Here is a 20,261-nt window from a genome sequence, read left to right as displayed (position 1 = left end):
CTCTATGTGAGCGTGCACGCAGCCTCTTGCAGCCCCTCCCTCTGGATGGGGTCTATAGAGTGTCATGCAGGTTAGGACTTTTTGCTTGGAGGCAAAACCTGCAAGAAAGAGAAAAAAACGAGTGGGGGTAAAGCAGGGGAGGTGGCAAGAAAAAGAAAGATATTTGGTGTGGGTTTGTTTTGTGAAGTGAGTCGTGGGGGAATGACAGGGGGATCTCAGGAATGAGAGTGAGTTCAGGCAGGGTTCTGGAGTGGGGGGGTATGAAGAGGGAGAAGGAGAGGAGGGGCAGGGGTGGAGTCGGGGGCTCTGCTATTTGTAGATCCTTGTGATGGATGACTGGTGTGTGTGTGTGTAAGAGAGACACAGACTGGCTTCTCTTTTTTTTCTCTTTCTGCTCTTTCCTTATTCCCTCTCTCAGCCGAGCAGAGCAGAGCGGGACTCAGAGAGGAGGACAGTGCGCACCAGAGCTCTCCAACTCCACAAAGACCAGAGGCGACAGGAGTTTGCTTGGAGAACACAAGAAAAAAAGAAGCCGCCCTTGTTTTGCATCAGCAAACTCTGGTGGATATCAAGTAGAATTTTTAGAAGAACTGACGGGATTTGAGTGGCTGAGAAGAAATCTGAGAAGAAATTATTGCCACTTTTCTTTTTCTACATTTTTAATTAGCAGATATTTAATCATTCCAGGCTTGTGAGGTGTAACAGTACTCCTGAAGGCAGGAACACAGAGAAAAAAGGTGGACAGAAAGAGTCCAGTGGGAAGAGGAGAAGCTGCTGAACATGTCCATAACAGGCAGCTGTTTTGAGGCTGGAATGGGATGTCCAGCCGTGCAGTGGATGTGGCTGCTGATGCTCTCTGCCCTGATCATTGGCAATGCCAGTGCCTGCCCAGCCTTGTGTACCTGCAGTGGCGTCACAGTGGACTGCCATGGACTGGGTCTCAAAACCATGCCAAGGAATATCCCCCGCAACACTGAACGACTGTGAGTAACATCTTCACGTCCTTATTTCCCAGGCTCTGTCTCTCCATTGTTTCCCTTTTGTTTTCAGGTTGTATTGTTGTAGTGCACATGACTTTGCTTAGTCTGAAAAGAACAATAGTCCTGCCTGCGAAGCCGTGTATGCATGTGTATGCGAGTGTGTGTCAGTCATGCAGCCAGTCACTCACCGGCATTCCAGTCAGGTATAAATAGGCTGGAGGGACTGGAAAGAGCAGGAGCAGATGTGTGCTTCTAACATGTGTCCACAATTTAGTTTTCCTGCTTCTTTATTAAACCTGCAAGTACATTTAAATTTATGAATTGAAATCCTGCAATAAAAATTTCAATTTTAATGCTCTTTAAGAAAGAAAATAATCAATTTTTCAACAATCTAGTATCTCCAAATGTTTTTTTTTCTGTTTCCCACACTTTTTTTTCGTCATCTTCTTTCCACTTTAGTTTTCCCTTCTGGGGGAGCAACTTCCCTCACGTACCCCATCCTCGTGCATCAGAAACCCTCACTCCATAAATTGTTAAATCATCTAGAAAATTAGGCGAATCTACTCCTTAAGTGAGTCCCGCGAAAGGATCACAGAGCTGTCTCGTAAAAACGGTGGGAGGATGGGAGTCGGAGGGAAAAGGTGAGGCAGATGTTGGCCTGCCAAGCTCAGTTTCTCTGTCTTTTCTGACATTCCTCTGAAATATTCATCAGCAAATCAAAAGTGCAAGGGGAAATAGATTGTTCTATTTCAGCTTTTAGAATATCACTGGTGAATAAAACATGAGGTGGGAACTGCAGAGAAAGCCTGTGTCAGAGGAAGCGTTTGCATAGTTGGAGCTGGTTGCATATTTTATGCTTTTCATATTTTATTTCTAAGAACTTTTTTTTTTTTTTTTACACCCTGCAGTCTACATGCTTCTGGGCTGCATGTGTACACATGCTTGTTTAATATTGAACGGCAGAGGAAACATGCTCACCTTGTGGTTTCCTTTTACATGAATGGCCTTTCACACTGGAAACATACTCTGTACCAGATTATTTCTGTGCTAAAACGTATTAGCATATTTATCGATCACACAGAAGTGCATGGTTCTTTTTTTTTTTTTAAAGGACGCCTTTCAAGCACGCAGTGCATTAAAGGTCACATTTAAATTATTCCTGGGTCACTGCATTTTTTATGCGGCTATAGGTCATCTGCGAGATAGCCAATCTCTGCAGAGAGATTCTGTTTAACAACAGAAACTGTTCTCCCCTGTGAGACGTTGAATAGGGTGATTCATCAAGGTGACTGTGCAAATCAACACAGCCCAGCCGGCCTCACATGCTGCCCCCATGTGCATTGCTGCATTTTATGCCTGTGTTTGGAGAAAGTGCCACTGTGTGAGGGAAATTCTGCGACCACCATTAGGGTCAAAGATGAGTAATGACTTTTCAGAGGCGTACCGGAGGTTGGCTGAAGCTCTTTGTTTTCCCTTTTCAGAAATGTATTTGGATAGTGCAGTCTCTGAACTTCAGTGGATGGATGAGATGAGGTGATTTGAAAGATGGAAAAACCATCTCTGTCTCGCAGTTCTTGGGGAAATGTGTGAATGAATGTTTAGATTCCCGTAAACATGTTGATGCTCAAGTGTGTGTAACGCTGGAGGGGGGCTGATTTTTAGGAAAAAGTGTATTTGTGTGTTGAGGGAGGCGGGTCGAGGTTGTTGATACAGACGGCAGAATCCCATTTGCACTTGTCAGTGTGGGTTTGGATCAGGGCTGACCCCTGCGCTCCTCAGACTGAAGCCAGTAATGAGACTGTGAGCTCCATGTGTTAAAATCACACCTCGCCAAGTATTGGCCGCTAACCCCTCCCCCTTGTGTCCTCCATATCTCGTTTCTTGTTGTTATTTGTTCTCTGGAGACCTTCTTGTACCAGTTCTGGCAAAAAGCATTTAAAAAAAATTCGCCACAGTGGTATTGGAGGAGACTTGTGCAAGTACATTTTTTAGTTTCACACATTTTTTTTATATATTTCTTTAAAACCCGCCTATCTAAAAACAAAGAATAGGATCACTTCAAGATTATTTATTGAAAAAAATAGTGGACCTCCTATTTTTGTTTTGATTTAGCAAAAACTGTCCTTAAAAATTGTTCAACATAAATATTACTTGATTTTTTTTTTTTTTTTTTTTTTTTTACTGAGCTGTAATTGTTGCAAACAACCCATGAGGAGCTTTTATTGAACCATTTGTGGGGGTTCTCTATATTATTGTATGAAGCACAGGCCCCTGTTCCTGAGTTGGTACACATTATAGTATTTTATCTAGATAACAACTTTTTTCTAGAATAGTCATGAAAGTTGTTAGAACTGTGGATCGTTGCTAAGGTGACGATCTGATTTGATTCACAAAACCAGATCAACAATTCCCAGATACCACCACAATTCTTACTATTTAATATGTCTGAATGCCCACACACTTCATCCAGTGAGCTATGATAGAAAATGAAGGGTTGGGTCAGGAAGGGCATCCAGCATAAAAATCTCTGCCAAGCCACTTGTGTGTATCAGTAATAGCAGATTTGCTGTGGTGGTGGTGGTGGTGGGGGGGGGGGGGGGGTACCAAAAGGTAAACAACAATAAAATATTTGAATGGTTGCAAAATGTATGTCTTTTTAAACATTGTCACACTTGAATGTTCACTCTGAAAACATTTTCCGGTACGGCCTCTCCACTATGCTAGCAGATATGACGTCACTTTAACAGATTTTTGTAATATTCTTATTTTCATATTCATTCTATTTTTTTATTCTAATTGTTGCCTATATTTAAAACAAAATTGCTTTTTTTTTTCTTCTTTTTTCTGTTAAACAAACTTCAGTCTATTTTTTTTTATCTACAAAAAAAATCCTTGATAGTTTTACCATGAAAAGGAAAATCTTACCGACAATTTTTACTTTGAAGATTTATTTACTTTTGGTGACAGTAGTGCCTTCAGTTGGTTTAGTTTATAATATCGAAATCCAAGATTATTCTACATTATTTTAGAGCAATAATTTCATGACCCAAAGTGTATTTTTACTGTATTTTTCAATATTTATTGATTGAGAATCAACAGTATCAAATATCAGAAATATTTATACTGTATTTTTATTTACTATAGTGTGGATATCCAATTAATTTAATACTTGTTACCAGAGATCCTCAACTTTTTTTTTACTTTAGTTTCTGATGAAAAAAGAGAAACATGTAAGAGAACCTTGATTGATTTTTTTCACCTTTAGCCACTAAATTACCCCAGATTAGAAACAAAAACTGATTATTACATTCCAGGCACATAATTCAATTCAATTATATTCAATTTTATTTATTTATTGAAATAGTCATCTCAATGGACTTCGCCTAAAAGCATGAATTTTGTTCAACCTGTATGAGATTCTAATCCCACTTGAGATAAAAATGAGAAAAAAAATGCTTTTAGGGAAACCCCATTTGTGGTAAATTCCTGTAAAAGTAGTCACTTATTTGCATAATTGCTCACAAATTTGAGTTACCAAAGGGCCAAGATGCCCAACACGAAGAGGTCATATCTTTAGGTTATCCATTTTTGTTGCATTGAATTACTTTTCTATTTTTATCTTTGAAGGCTTTGAAGTTTAATTCTATAATATCTAATTAAAACATACGTGTTTCATTGTCCAAAATAAGATAATTCTTGCAAGAATAAACCTGTTTTTTTCCCATAAAATTCCATCCATGGCTCCGTGTGAAATCTGCATTCATCCTGAGACCCATTAGAGATGCTAAGCCTAATTTGCCTTTTTTGTACACCTAATGACCTCACTTCTACTTTAAAGCCTTCGTCTCATTCGTTTATGAATTAAAATACAAAAAGAGGAGGAGCTGTGTGTCTCTGTGAATGCATTTATATAAAGCCAGTGTTATTACGTGCCAGAGAGTACTTTGTCCTGGGATCTGGAGGTCTTCCAGGATGGAGGAGGTGGAGTGTGCACACCATATGCATGTATTCACTTTTGTTTATTCATAAATTTGGGCATCTGCCTCCTTATGTGTATGTTCTATTGTGAAGTGCAGCGAATAAGTCATGCAGATGAAAACACATGAGGGGTCGTAGTGGCTGGGGATGGGGGGGCTTCGCTGCTTTGATACCCCAGTTTTTCAGGGTTTAATGCTTTAGGTGTGTGTCTGTTTGTGTGTGCCTGGCAAGCTTGCAGTGTTTGGCACCAGCACATAACTGGTACATCTGACAGCTCATTGGCCACCAGATCTATAATTTACCCTGACATGGAGGAGCACAGCCTGCTCACTACCTGCCAGACCTCCCCGTTGACTGAAGTGGAAAGAAAGAAATAAAGAAACTAGATGAAGGTGGAGCTGAACAGTCAAGACTAGATAAACAAATTCATAGAATCAAAGCTGGCACAGAAGAAGCAAATGTAGTCATTGGTGAAAATAACTTCCCCTCAGAGCTTTTAAGGGCAAGTCGGGTCAAGCCCAGAAGCAGACTAGGTTCATTTGAACCATTTATAGAGTCTAATAAATCCATTCTCATGGCTGATAATCCTGTGAAGAGCAACAATATTGCTTGGAATGAAAATTATTCTAAGAATGTTTGTGCACATTGGAGCTTTGTGAAAATACAAGTCTGGGAATTGCTTGGACTTACCGCCTGTGCAGCACAGCTGTGGTCTTCTCTGTTGAATCCAGAGATGGTTCAATTCCCTCTATCCATCTGCTTCTTCAGTTTATAACTGTTATGAACTCACCTGTCTGATTTACAGGAAGACGTTTTTTATTTTCCTTAAGCGTTCTTCTCTTCACTGATGTTTCTTTTGTGTTTTTAACATGTTTTTGTGGTATTTTCCCTCATGATTGTGGTCATATATTAATATACATAACCTTAAAATTGCATTTCTGAGTATTTTATAATTCAAATCGTTGTGAACCTGGAGAAGAGAGAAAAAATGTACTTTGAAAAGTTTGTAGTTGTGATGCAGAAGCTTCAGTTTGCAGGCCCACTCCACTCCATTCTGATGCATCCACTTGCAGACAAATAGATCCATGTAGGTCTTTGTATTTCCTCGTCTGAGCTGGACTCTGACTCTAAACTGCACGGCTGGATAGCTCTATTATTGCTAACCATTTGTGTTGCACCGGTTGAGGTTGTGAGGGGATGTAGCTAGCAGGAGGGAGTGTAAAAAGAAGGGTGACGGGAAGTGGCTTACTCCATGCCAACGGTCCCCCCCCACAACTTGGAGGCAAATTTTGAATGAACCAGTAAACTTGTTGCTTTATGCTGCTTCATGGTCTTACCCCCCTTCCCCTCCTACTATCACCCTCCTTCCCCCCCTCTCTCTAACGTCCCTCTCTCTTCTTCCCCTCTTTCCTTTTCCGTCCGGTCCAACACCAAAGATCTTCAAACATGTTTGAAATTAATAAAGTTTGGCCTCAATTACAAAAGGGGTTTATTCAGACATACCTTTGGTTTGTCTGAAGATTAATAACCCCTCTTGTTAAAGTAAAATATGTCCAACACAAGAGGCCCTCAGCTCTCATCTGTCTGCCCAGCTGTTGGACAGGACAAGTTAAAACAAAAAAAAACAAAACAAAAAAATTTAATGAACTCCTGCCACTCTGCAGAAAAACTGTGTCCTAGAAAACGACACAGGTTTTTTGATTTTGGCTAAAAACGGCATAATCATAAATAACATGAAGAATGATCGTGGTGGGTCATTAACATCCTCATCAGAGGAGCTGGCTGTGGTGTACGTTTCCACAGAGCTAACAACACAGCAGAACAGATTATCTGTTGGTGTGTTTAATTGCACCCATCAAAGCTAGAAATATGCTTTATTAGCAGCATTTTTCTGATGTCAAAATCCTTTCCAAGATGAGTTAATGCACTTTTCAGAACCATTTGCAAGTCATGCTCACCGAAATGAAAGAAAAGTCCACATACGAGTATGTGCACACGCTCTGCTGCTTTACACGCCTGTCCAAGAGTGCTTGTATTTCAGCAGACTATAATAATCGAATTTGGAGAATCTACCGAGATCGCCTTTCATCTCTCAGAAGAACAGCTTTCAACCGGACCATCTCTCCAGGAGGGAGAAGAAGGGGATGGCTGCTTTGTGTGTGTGTGTGTGTGTGTGTGTGTGTGTGTGTGTGTGTGTGTAAAAATGCACACAAAGTGAACGCTCAGCTGACTCTGTAGATAAGCCGTCGTAATCCACATTTCACGCTTCTGTGTGAGACAAGTTCAAGAGCAAATAATTGGCAGCTCTTCAGGCGCACGGGAGATCTGTGGCGGTTTGCATGTTTCCCTTTTCCATTTATTAAGTCGTTTATATGATACATTTTTCATATAGCAAAACTAGTTCACACATTTTTGGTAAATCTTAAAATTCTTAAAAGAATCTGGGAACATTAAATTGATTCATCTGTCAGTCTCCCAACTTTTTGGTCAGTTAAATGAGATTTAACAAAGAACCAATCCATTTCCACACAGGTTCTTCGTCGTGATGATTAGCTCTTTTGATAAATGAATCTCTTGAAAATGCTTTGGCTATATAGTGACATTATTTTGCTAAGAGGTGAGCCCCCCTCAGTTTGGAGCAGAAGGAAAGCTGATCCCGGTGTGCTCAGTGGGGCTGAAAGTCATGGACTCTGTGCTCGTGGACAGATCCGAGCACACAGAACACATGCAGTATCCATCAAGTTTACCAGCTGCCAGTGCACATCTGTGAGGCAAACATCTCCTCAGTCCTCTGTTTGCAATAAATGGCCTATAATAGATGTGGCAGAGCGCAGATGTTCCACACTCATGGTGCACATTCACATGGCCTACATGCCTTCTTACAGGAGGTTCTGCCACATCACAACCCTGATACTTGTTGCTTGGCAAACTATATCAGCCTTGAAACAGGCTCAGTTCCTGCTGCTGTATGCTGCTCAGTTCTTTTTTAAATGTGGCTCTGGAGCCGCAGGTTGCAGACCCGACTTGGAGGATATGATAAGTCATTAGTGTCTTCGAAGGTTTTCTCCCTCAGCTTCAACCAAAGAATGTGAGTTCGAGTTGAACAAAATTAATGCAAGGACGCACATTGTCCTGCGGCTGTTTGTTCAGGGAGACGGGTCTTCAGCAAGCAGGGTACCCTTCAGGGGACCCCACACTCGTCAAGGCCCTGTGAGGGAGCCGTGTGTTGTCTGTGTGGGATCTTTTGAATGTTTTACTTTCCTATCAGTAATGTTGCTCCAGAGGCCTTACTGAGCAGAACGAAAACTGTAAATAGCCCTTGAGGAGCCCTGAAGTGAGCTCTCATGCTCGTCGACTTTGTGCCCTGCATACATAAATGCGCTTGCACCATCATAAGCAGTAAAAATGTGCAGTTGCGGCTTTAACCGCCAGTCTCAGAGTCATTGGTGGAATTGTGTTCAAGCAGAGCAAAATCTGACCTCCTTGTGTGAATAGATGCACTTCAGTTGGATTTAAGAGTGTTGCTTTAGTCATGGTGGCTTCCTCCCGTCCTTCCTCATTTCTTTAAAGCTAGGTTCTTATGAGAGTCAGCGGGTCTGACCAGTATTTTACCCAGCCACTTTCTGTTTTTGCAGTCCACCTGAAGCATTCCCCAAGGCCTCGTCTCTCCACTGACATTTCCCCGGCAGTCCTGTCAGATCTTCACAGCTCCCTGGCTTCTGGCAACACTCTAACACTCTGCTTCACGCCGTCACTTTCAGACAGCTAACAGCCTTGTCAGAGTAGTTCTGTCTTCTTTTTGTCTCTCATAGTCCACCCCCCCAACCCCTCACTTCTCTCCACCTGCGTGCTTCACGGCTGTCGCCTCCATATGCTCCCCAGTCTGCAGGAGGAGGAATGTTTTGCTCGTTTGCAGCTTCTCCACCTGTTTGTTCACTGGGGAAAGTACTTGCTGCTCTGGTCAAACTGGATCGAGATCCAAGTTGTAGTTTTTTGGGGGGGGTCTTCACTTCCACGCTGAAACTGTTAGAAACAAACTGTCTGATAGACTTAACAGCAGGGCCTTCAAAATAAAAGAAACCATTTGTCGTCTTTTGCGGGCTGTCCTTGTCTAGGACAAATAAACAGATAATTAAAAGAGAAACAAAACCTTGAGATGAAGGTCATGTGTGTGTTGTTTTTGGCATGCACTTGACAAGAGATGGAGTTAAAATTTTGTAGAAAGCATTTTAGAGTGCAGTGCTTATCCATTTATTTTCATGTTTATGCATAACGAGGAAATTCCCACTGATTGTCTTCGAAGCAGTTTGACCCTGAAAAACACTTAACTCTGCAAGCAAACGTGTCTAAATAATCTAATTATGTACATTTATTTGGTTACAGCTCACGCAAATGTTTGTATCTGCCCGGGTATAATTAGTGTTCCATTCTTGGTAAACCGGTGTTTGCTTATCCTTTTATTTTTTATTTTTTTTTCTTCATGAAAAGTTGCTCAATTCAAAACATGTTCAAAACAGACCACTGCAGAGGGACCCCAGCAGCTGGCAGAAATAAGCGTAATGAGTTTTTCAGCGTTGTAACAGTGCTCCGGGCCTCTCTGAATTATAGATATGTGGAGTGGTGGAGCATGGCTGCCGTGTGTCCACCCGAGGGAAGGTGAACCAGGAAATACTCTCAAGCATCAATCAGCTAGGGGTAGAAGATGAAGAGGGATTAGATAGTGATGTCATAAATCCACTTTCTCCCCAGGAAGTGTGTCAGTAGAGGAAATTCTTACAGAGGATGGAATTGATTTGACCAAAATAGTTTAAGGTGGAAACCCTTTGCTGTAGATACTTGGAATGATACCTCATAATTTTCAGCTTCTAAAGTAATACTGCGGTACTTTAATGTGAAAACCTGCTAGTAGTCAGTATCACAAAACATCTGTCTATGAGGTGAGTTAACATGCTTTCTCTTTCATGCCAAAAATCTTTGCTTTGCCCCATTTGGTTGAGGGAGAAACAGGAAGCAGAGACTGATACTGTAGTTAATAAACAACAGATTTTTCCTTTTGATGAAATGTATATGACTCTGGCATACCCGTCCTGTTTAGATGTGGAATCAAAACAACTACTGATTAATCAAGCCTACATGTCTAGAGTTCATATTCATGAAGTCCAAGAAAAGCTGAAAAAAATGCATTCTGAATTAATCAAATCCCAGAAAAATGTGTTGTTAACCACCCCACAAAAAATGAATTATTCAAATAATCAGAAAGTACATGAAGTATATGAAAAAAAGGAGAAATGGAGCAGTGTTTCCTCCTCTGAGACCATGTCTCACTTGGCATGATGATTGACAGATCTCAGACAAGCTCCAGTGGACAATATGAACGGGACAAACGAAGCAAAGGGGTTTTAATTGGACGTACCTGCTTTCACATGAAATAACAAACATAGTCCTACGAGCTGCAGAAAAGAAGGGTCTCAGGACGTTTCCAGCTGTTGCTTAAGGTAGCAAAACTGTTACATTCTGCAAGCTAAACTTTGATTTTACCAGAAACAAACACGAGAGTAACTCTGATACACCCACACACACTCTTTAGGTTTACCTAAATGCCTGACTTTAATAATATTCACTTCTCATACCTGAATCTGCTAAAGTTTTTCCCCACATGGGTTTAGCCTGTTGCAGCTTGGCAGATTTGGGGATGGAGGTTACTTTGTCTCATTTAAACAATTTACAGATAACAGATGAACACAATGACAACTTTTGCATAATGCTGAATTTCAAAAAAGTCTATCCATTTCTCTACCTAACTGACCTTTTACTTTGTCAAACCTCTTTTTTATGCACCTTTCATACTGTAATGAACAAAAACGTTGCCGCAGGTCGACTTTACTCCTGGGACTATTACAAATGGCTTACTTGCTGCCTAATTAAGATTAAAGCATTATTAACAGCTTTTTAAAAATGTCACGGAGATGTAAAAAGGGGTGGAGTCACTCCATGCCAACTGTTCCACCCAAAACTCAGTGGAATTTTTAATTAACGACTGCTGCTGCTCTGCAGAAACTTTGTCCTTGAAAAATACAGTTGCACTTAAAAGTGTTTCACAGATCAGCAGTGTCAAAAAAATCTGCAAATTATTACATAGTAAAGTTTTAGTGCTGCAATAGAATTCAGTTGACATCATGAACTTGTGAACCCTACATAGATTTAAAAAGTAAGGAAAAGTCATAGAAAGTAGGAAAAGCTGCACAAAGTCCAAAAGTCTCGCCTTTTTAACAGGTGTCTACTTTGAGATAACATTCTCTAAAAAAGCAGTATGTTTTGTCAGCATTTGATTTCAGTTAAAACTTAACAACTAGAAGATGTTGCAACACACTTCAACACTGGGATTCTAGCAGATGAAATCGATCTTGAAGGCGGAAAACGGTCTATTTGTTTGTGTGTTGTCAGTTTTTCCACGTCTCCTGCCATCGCTCAACAGTAACCGTCTCTGTTGTTCCTCCTCTTCAGTCTTTCTCCTTTTTAATGTCCCGTGGGTCTCATCAGCTCTGACCACCCTGAAGATAAGACATTGGAAATCCAGAATGGTGCGTGGGTGTGTGTACGTGCATCTGCGTAAGCACCTGTAATGAGCACCACATGTGTATGTATGGGAGCCCAGCCTAATGAAGCCCAGTCCATTATTTATTTTCTCGTGGCCGTGTCCCTCGGCCAGTCGATGCACCTGTGTATACACACACCCTTAAATGCATGCACGCGCTTGCATGAACCATCTGTCTGTAATGACCATTCTCTTTCGTACTGCGTAGTGCAACAGTCCCTTGAGTGGTCATTAGACGAGGGAGAGAAACTTGTGCATTCAGTGTAGATTTGGAGCAAGTTTTCTTGCTTTTGCTTTGGGAGGAATGGTTTAGGGGTTCAGAGTTGGGGTGGACACATAATACTTACAAAGTATGTGAGAGAAACCATATATCTTCTTTCACTACAGAGTTTTTCGTTTGCATGCATTTTTCTCCTCCAGTCTAAGAAAACATTCTGCAACCGACGTGATGATGTCACCATAAAGGACCCCCAAAATCGGATCACCCAATACAACGTGCATCCCTAATTTGAAATAAGCGATATTATTAAAAGCCTTTTGTCTTTCCACCAGAAGACGAGTCAGAATTATTTTCTCTAGTCCTTTTATCTATTTTCTTTTGCTGGGATGACCAGCCCTCAGCAGGGAGCCTGCTTCGACTATGCTTCAGCACTTAGCTTTCTGGCCTTGCAGCCCTGCCCAAATCCCCTCTGCTGCCTTCTGCTAATCCCCAGCGATTGTAGAGGGACATGGCAGACAGAGAGAAGGCAGCAGGGCTGTGTGTGTGTGGGGGGGGGGGGGGGGGGGTGCATGTGTTGGTGGGAGAGCGCTGGAACAGAGGGGCCAACAAGCAGCTAAAATGTGGCTTCCATTTTAATAGGACTTCTTAATATCTCCCAGTGGAGTTAGAACTGAGTTCAGACTTCCCTTAAACATAACAACCTAATTCTGCCCACCAGAGTATTTTTCATTTAACATCTCAGAAATTTGCATTTCATGAGAAAGGAAGCCATTAAAAACAAAACTCTTAGTACCGTTTTTGTTTTAGTTGTAAGTATTGGCAATCTACTTACTGTGTGTGTTTGTCATTGACTGTTTCAAGCTACGTACATACCAGGTATGTGATGCGCATTCAAAAAAGGGCTAAATGGGCATTCTAGAACAAGCTTTTAGCATACGGTGTTCTGGACTGTCGCCACCTGATACTATCTCATGGACTCACATTTGAAAGAGGCTTGAAGTAAAGTGTTGAAGCGGGGCAAATCTCGCAAACACTTTGCTTTCTTTCTCACACATCTTTTACGATAGGCTATCGTAAACTTGGTGTCATATAATTCCATCTGGGTGTGCCCAGATGGAATTATTAATTATTACATTATTATTATTCATTTTTATTACACTGCAATTATTAATTTCTCCTTCATGATCACTTTTCAAATAGATGCACTTCCTTGTATTGAAAAGGACGCCATCCATACGTCAATCCAAATCCAAGTACCAATTTAACTCTTAACTCTTAATCCATGTTCAATGGTTACGCGTTTTGTACGTTAAGTCCAAAAAGGGGCTTAACTTGCGTACCGTCACACGAATGCAGGAGTTTTGAATGCAGAAGCCTGAAACACACATGTACGCGCTTTTTCATTGGCTTTTTATTGGAAATGTTTGCTTGAACGCGCATTGCTGAGGCGGTGTGAACATAGCTATAGAGAACTTGATGGAATGAGAATGTCGTCGCCCAAATGGCTTAGTTCTGGCGCCAATGGAGTACTGTAAATTCAGTCACCATCTTTTCACGATTCGAACACAGATATGTTGGAGCCAGACGACGTCAGTAAGCAGTGATTTGTCTGAGTTGGTCTGAGTCATTGTGTCTATAGCAACTACTCTCGTCAATCAGTAGAGAACTTGTCAAAAGTTTAAAACCCCTACTGCTGAAAAAGATCTTGGGACAATGTGTCAATCATTTTGAACTTTCAATGTGAGGGCCAGCGGGCACCACATACTTTCATTGCGGCATCTGATTGGTCAGTTTATAACTTCATGCTTCTTGTCTGAACCTTTAGTCACCATCCTATTCAGATCTAGCTAGAGGTTAATAGTAAAACTAACAATGTGGTTGTCTTTGTCTCTTTGCAGGGAGCTGAATGGAAATAACCTCACACGCATCACCAAGAGTGACTTCACTGGGCTGAAATATGTCAGAGTTCTGTAAGTATATGCTCTTGTGTTATGTAGAGATGTATGCATGAGTGGTGGGCGCTTGTCATTGTCCGAGTTGATCTCCTCATGCATACCTGAGCTGCATGTAACCTCGCATTGCAGCTGACATACTGCTCAAATTAGCACAGACCTGCTGAAGTGGCAGTGGATTTGTCCCACTCAGAAGCACATTAAGCTACCGAGTGACTGCGGCTGGCTAGCTAATGGACTTTTCTGTCATTGTATTCTCTTTGCTGTTGGCGCACTGTCCTTGGGTGCACAGTTAACACAATCAGGTGAAGCCACTGGCTCTGCGGTAAAAATCAAACAGCACCTGGGATTTCATCTAATAGAGTAATTGTAAAAGTGTCAGCATTTGTACACACCAACACACACACTTGTGAGTGGTGCCAGAGGGAAATGTGTGAAACCCTGAATGTGCTCTAAATGTAACACGAGCTTAGCATTATTGGAACTACTCAGGAAGGTCTGACTATTTTCAAACCCTGTTGCCCATCCCCCTTCGCCCCCCTACTTTTCCTAGAAGTGATCCTAGCTCTTTGCGTCTACCCTTTTTTTCTGTGCTCCTTTCTGCACCACCTTCCACCCCTGCATGGAGGTTAAAGGCAGTCATGTCGCCAACTTGTCACTAGCAAGTAGGAAGGAAACAAATCCTTGAAAGAGTGCTAAGGTCTCAATTTCACTGGTTTTGGAGAACGACTTTACAGCTCACTCGATTTTTACAGGTTGAAAATCAGAGGATTATGTTGTCTTCTAATTGTTGATGTTGTTGCTTCAGTGGTTTCGCAACATTGAAGGTTGACATCTTATCTTGTGGACCCCGCGGCAACCATCAGAGTAGGAAAAAGGAAATCCAAGTTCATATTTATTATCAAGTGATCTCCATTCTGTCAGCATTAAATCAACCCTTCTGTTTTATCTTTCTCCATCCATGTCTGAGGTTTTATTAATTAGTGGATCATTTGTGTTGATGACGAAAAAAGCTGAACAAAAAAAGGGATGAGAGAATTTGAAGGACATTTGCAAAAAATAAGAACACATCCTTTTTCTGATGGATTCCATCTAAATTTAGGAGTGAGATATCTGAGGTGGACAGAACTCTTCTCTCCATGTTTATGGAGTGTGAACAGGGATTAGCATTTATATTTGATGGGGAGGAAGCCTCATAGCAGACGTGAGAGGTTGCCTTCAACAGAGGATTTGTGTTTGTAATGAAGGAAAGCTCTTTTAGCCCCAAATGCTATTGCTGGACACCTTTCTCTCCTTCCCAACTTTGTGTTTTTGTAACACTTCCAAAACTGTCCAAAACCTCTTTTTGTGTGTTAGCTTTGGCAGGGTACATGGCGAAACGATTTGGTCCTGCTTGCATGCAGAAATGTAATGTTAATTTGAATCCATATTTGTTTGTGTGTTGACGATGTGCTAAACACTTTGATGCAGGTGATAGCCATACAAAACAGACACACACATGCATGTCTTTCTATCCACGGATTGCACCAGTTGTAAAAACTGTGGAAACACCTCATGCTTTTTGATCCCTGTGCATGCTTTTCGTCTCATCTGAACTTTTTGGACCACACTGGAGGCTAGACTCACACCTTCTGAGCCTCCATAGAAACTTTCCTGGCTTGTGTTTATCTTCTCTTTGCCAATATTCCACCATGTGCCCTCAGTTCTGCTTCTATAGCCTCACTGAGACACAGGCACCAAAGGAAGCTTCCCATGTTCAACTACAGTTCTATGCCAGGTCAAGTTCCAGAACCCGATTTTGAACCAGCCAGCACCTTCTCATTGTAAAAAATGGAACACAACCTAAAAATTTAGTTTCAACCTGAAACAAACAAACATCCATTTGCCTTGGGTCTAGATTATAGTTATTTTTGAAAAAGCTTAAAGATCCACTTCAATAAAAAACGTGTTTTTAACTTGTTTTTGCACAATTTTTTCTTAACAGAGATCAACCCTGTCCTGTGGGGGGGCGTTCTGGGGGTGAGGGGGGGCCCATTATTAGTACGGGTCGGGGGGGCTAGCGGGTCGGGGTCTCCGCTGAGGCAATCAGTGGTTGCCTCGGCCGGTTGGCCTCCTCGGTCCCGTCGAGGCCTGACCAGAGCTCTTCTAGGGCCGGCGTCTGGGGGTGGGGGCCTGGGCTTGCTCCGGGGGGGGGCGACGCTTTCTGGCTCCTCTCTCTCTGTGTGGGGTGGGTGGTGCCGGGCCTGGGGTGTCGGCGCCTCCGGGGGTGGGCCCCTGGGCTGGGTGGCCCTGGCCCCTTTGCTGGGGGTGGGCTGGGGGACGGCTGTTTGACCACCGGGGGACAGTCTACCAGCTGTCCCCAACTTACCCCCTTCCTTATATAACCTCATATTAGGGTGAGGGGGTGGGGGGTTTAGCCTGCGATGCGCCTTGGGGGGGGGCTACTTGGGAGTGGCCCCCCTCCTATGGTTGCCGTATGGAGTGGGCCCCCCCTCTTTCGGTTTTATTTGCACCTTAGACACGTAGGGTCCTTGGTAGGGGGGGTGCTTGGACATCACTGCCAGCAAGCAGCAGATGTCCTCCTGGCACCCTACCCGCCAATTTTAACCGCACCTTAGACATTTAGGGCCCCTTGGTGTGGAGGGTGAGGGGACATCACTGTGAGTAATCAGGAGATGTCCCCTTAGTGCCCTACTCGCCAATTTTAACTGCACCCCCCTTAGTACACACACCCCTCCCCCTTCAATATATACATTCAAACATAAACACACACACATGCACACAAACACCCTCTCAAACACCCATACACGCACACACATTTTACAAGGAAGGTGGGACCTGGGTCCATCTGTCCCCTACCCCGTCCCTGGTGGGGGGTGCGGGCCCCTTGGCGATGGCGGCCGTGTCCCTTGGGTGCCGGCTCCCTGGGCCCGGCGGTGCTCTCTCCGCACGGTGGGGGGGTTCATATTACACCTGAGCCGGGGGTGTTCGTGTCCCTGGGGGGTGGGTCCTGGTCCTTGCCCCTGGGCGCTGGGCCCCGCCAAACTTCCAACATGGCCGAGCCTGGTCGGGCCATATTTATAACATCCCTTATGGGCCGCCCTTTTTTCCCCGGGGTTCCCCCCTCCTGGGCGGGGGCGGCGGGCCCCTGCCTTGCTCCTACCTGGACCAACCGTGGGCCGGGTGGGTGGCTGCCTGGAGTGCGGAGCGGGTCTCCCTTGGGGGGTCCTGGCTCGTACCTGGGGTCGGGGCGGGGGGATGCCCGGAACTCCTGGGTGGTGGTGGGGTGCTCGTCTGGGGCTGTGGGCGTCCCTCTCCGGTGGGGCCCTGCGTTGGGCTCTTCCGGCGCGGCGGGGGGCTGCTTTCCTGGCTGGGCTGGGGCGGCGCTCTCTTTCCCTCTGCGCCTCCCTGCTCTCTGGCTCTGGGGGCCTCGCGGCGGTCCTGCTGGCCCTGGCCTGGGTGGCGGTCTTGGTCGCCCGGGGGGCGGTTGTTCCCTGCCTGTTCCCGTGTGGCGCTGGGGGAATTCCGGCTGCCGCTGCTGCTGCGGCGGGGGTATGGGTGTGGGGGTGGCTGGGCGCTCCTCCTCCTTCTTTTCACATTCCACCATCCTTTTTAGAAGAACATAAACACTCACCTGAGCACAGGTGTTAGCTCACCTTTGCACTAATAGTTTGCATGATTGAATGAATGAAAGATTTCACACTAGTTGGTTTAAAGGCATAAGTATGCGTTCGTGAACACTATCTGTTTTGTGTGCATGTTGACATGTGGACATTTCTGCGGCTAGCAGGTGTGTTGATAATATTTGAGTGTGTGTGAACAGGCCCCGCCCTTTTTGTACTACATTTGAACCGTACCGTAACGATAAACAACCAGTAAACCTGCCTGCTCTATGCTGCTTCATGGTCTTACCCCCCTTCCCCTCCTATTATCACCCTCCTACCCCCCCCTCTCTCTAACGTCCCTCTCTCTTGTTCCCCTCTTTCCTTTTCCGTCCGGTCCAACACCAAAGATTTTCAAACATGATTGAAATTAATAAAGTTTGGCCTCAATTACAAAAGGGGTTTATTCAGACATACCTTTGGTTTGTCTGAAGATGAATAACCCCTCTTGTTAGAATAAAATATGTCCAACACAAGAGGCCCTCAGCTCTCATCTGTTTGCCTAGCTGTTGGACAGGACAAGTTAAAAAAAAAAAAAACTGCATCTATGAGTATTTCTTTATTCAAATCATGGTGAATCAGAATCAGATGAAAAAATACCGTTTGAAAAAGCCTATAATTGTTAGGTACAAACTACAATCAGTAGGCCACAAGCTCCTTATGAATATACAGTCAGGACCATAAATATTTGGACAGAGACACATTCTGTCTAATTTAGTTTCTGTACATTACCACAGTGAATTTTAAATAAAACAACTCAGATTCCATTGAAGTGCAGACTTTCAGCTTTTATTCCATGGGTTGAACAAAAAGATTGCAAAAAAATGTGAAAAACTGAAGCATTTTTAAACACAATCCCTTCATTTCATGGGCTCGTAAGTAATTGGACAAATGAAATAACTGAAAACAAAATGGTCATTACTAATATTTGGTTGAAAACCCTTTGTTGGCAATGACAGCCTGAGGTCTTGAACTCATGGACATCACCAGATGCTGGGTTTTCTCCTTCTGAATGCTCTGCCAGGCCTTTACTGCAGAGGCTTTCAGTTACTGTTTGTTTGTGTGCCTTTCTGTCTGAAGTTTAGTCTTCAACAAGTTAAATGCTGCTCAATTGGGTTAAGATCAGGTGACTGACTTGGCCATTCAGGAATATTCCACTTCTTTGCTTTAATAAACTCCTGAGTTGCTTTGGCTGTATGTTTTAGGTCGTTGTCCGCCTGTATTATGAAACAGTTTGGCTGCATTCACCTGGATCTGCGAAGGCAGTATGTCTCTGAACACCTCAGAATTCATTGGGCTGCTTCTGTCCTGTTTCATCAATAAACACTAGTGTCCCAGTGCCACTAGCAGCCATGCACGCCCAGACCATCACACTGCCTCCACAGTGTTTTACTGATGATGTAGTGTGCTTTGGATCATGAGCTTCTCCTCGCCTTCTCCATACTTTTCTCTTGCCATCATTCTGGTAGAGGTTGATTTTGGTTTCATCTGTCCAAAGAATGTTTTTCCAGAACTGTGCTGGCCTTTTTAGATGCTTTTTAGCAAAGTCCAATCTAGCCTTCCTATTATTGAGACTTAATATTGATGGTCCTGACTGTATTACAATGTACAGCAGGGCAAAGAAGTATTCAGTGAGCCACCAATTCTACAAGTTCTCCCACTTAAGAGGAGAGAGGCCTGTGATTTTCATCATAGGTATACCTCAACTATCAGAGACAAAATAAGAAAAGGAGAAATCCCGAAAATCAAATTGGCTGAATTTTAAAGAATTTATTTACAAATTCTGGTGGAAAATAAGTATTTGATCAAGAGTTGTTGGTCTCACAGACCTGTAACTTCTTCTGTAAGAGGATCCTCTGTCCTTCACTTATTACCTGTATCAATGGCACCTGTTTGAACTGGTTATTTATAGTAAAGACACCTGTCCACAACCTCAAACGGTCACACTCCAAACTCCACTATGACCAAGACCAAAGAGCTGTCTAAGGAAACCAGAAACAAAATTGATGACCTGCACCAGGCTGAGAGGGCTGAAGCTGCAATAGGTAAGCAGCTTGGTGTGAAGAAATCAACTGTTTGAGCAGGTCCCTGTCCAAATCTCAGCGGTGAATTTCTAAAGAACTCCTGTTTTTTGACATAAGGTCACTTTGTCCTTGACAAATATCCCGCGGCACACCAGCAACCAAAAATTAATAAAAAAATAGAAATTCTATTGTCTGTATAGATGTACCTCCATGATCTCGCATGCATTTCTTCAAAATATATTAGGAACAAAAACTATGATGTTGCAGCTGTTTTTCCTAAAATTTTTGATAGTTTTCAATAATAATTTCAACCAAATTTGCTCAGTTTGTTGTTTAAACCCCTAAAGCCAGGTTAGATAAATAAGTACCAGGAGCTCCTTTCACAGTCCAGTCAACATGCTATCTGCAATGTCAAATGGTGCAAATTTACAACAAAAATCAAGAATACAGCTACCACAGCTTGATTTGTCTCAAAAATATGCTCCTCTTTGTCTAGTTTTTTGTTTGTTGCATTTGTATTTACTGTATTTGTTTTGTATTCGACATGTGACTGGCGGATCACCAGCGCTACAATGACTTCAATTGGCGTGTCCCAAAAACTGTCAGCCTTGTTTGTTCCTCCTATTTTTTCGAAAGGTCCAGGGTTGGAATGTCATATTTTGCTGAAATAATAACAACTGATCTGAAAAAAAGCTTCAAAATTGCTCAGTACAAACCAGTGTGTCACATACTATCCATCCCCTTTATGAAATTATTTTGTTTTTGTGTTTTTCTGCATGTTGCAGCAATATGGAAGTAACATCTTCCAACTTTTTGGTTTGGCTTAAACTGGACTGAATGCTGGGTTTGA

The 20,261-nt window shown here is 42.9% G+C and overlaps 1 protein-coding gene across 4 annotated transcripts in view; it reads left to right on the top strand.

Moving 5' to 3' along the window:
• The first annotated feature begins 315 nt into the window (after positions 1-315).
• The window catches only part of slit1a (slit homolog 1a (Drosophila)), a 93,685-nt gene continuing 73,739 nt past the window's right edge, over positions 316-20,261 (top strand). For all 4 annotated transcript variants that reach the window (XM_004077151.5, XM_011484467.4, XM_004077152.5 and 1 more), the window contains exons 1-2: positions 316-983; positions 13,672-13,743. In XM_004077151.5, the coding sequence (XP_004077199.1) occupies positions 781-983; positions 13,672-13,743 (275 nt within the window). In that variant the 5' untranslated portion in view covers positions 316-780. The remainder of the gene's footprint in view (positions 984-13,671; positions 13,744-20,261) is intronic.

Source organism: Oryzias latipes, chromosome 15 (assembly GCF_053564925.1).
Source record: "Oryzias latipes strain Hd-rR chromosome 15, Olatipes_Hd-rR_3.1".
Classification (NCBI taxonomy): Eukaryota; Metazoa; Chordata; class Actinopteri; order Beloniformes; family Adrianichthyidae; genus Oryzias; species Oryzias latipes.
The sequence above is the reverse complement of the archived record's forward strand: the minus strand, read 5'-3'. Positions and strand labels throughout refer to the sequence as shown.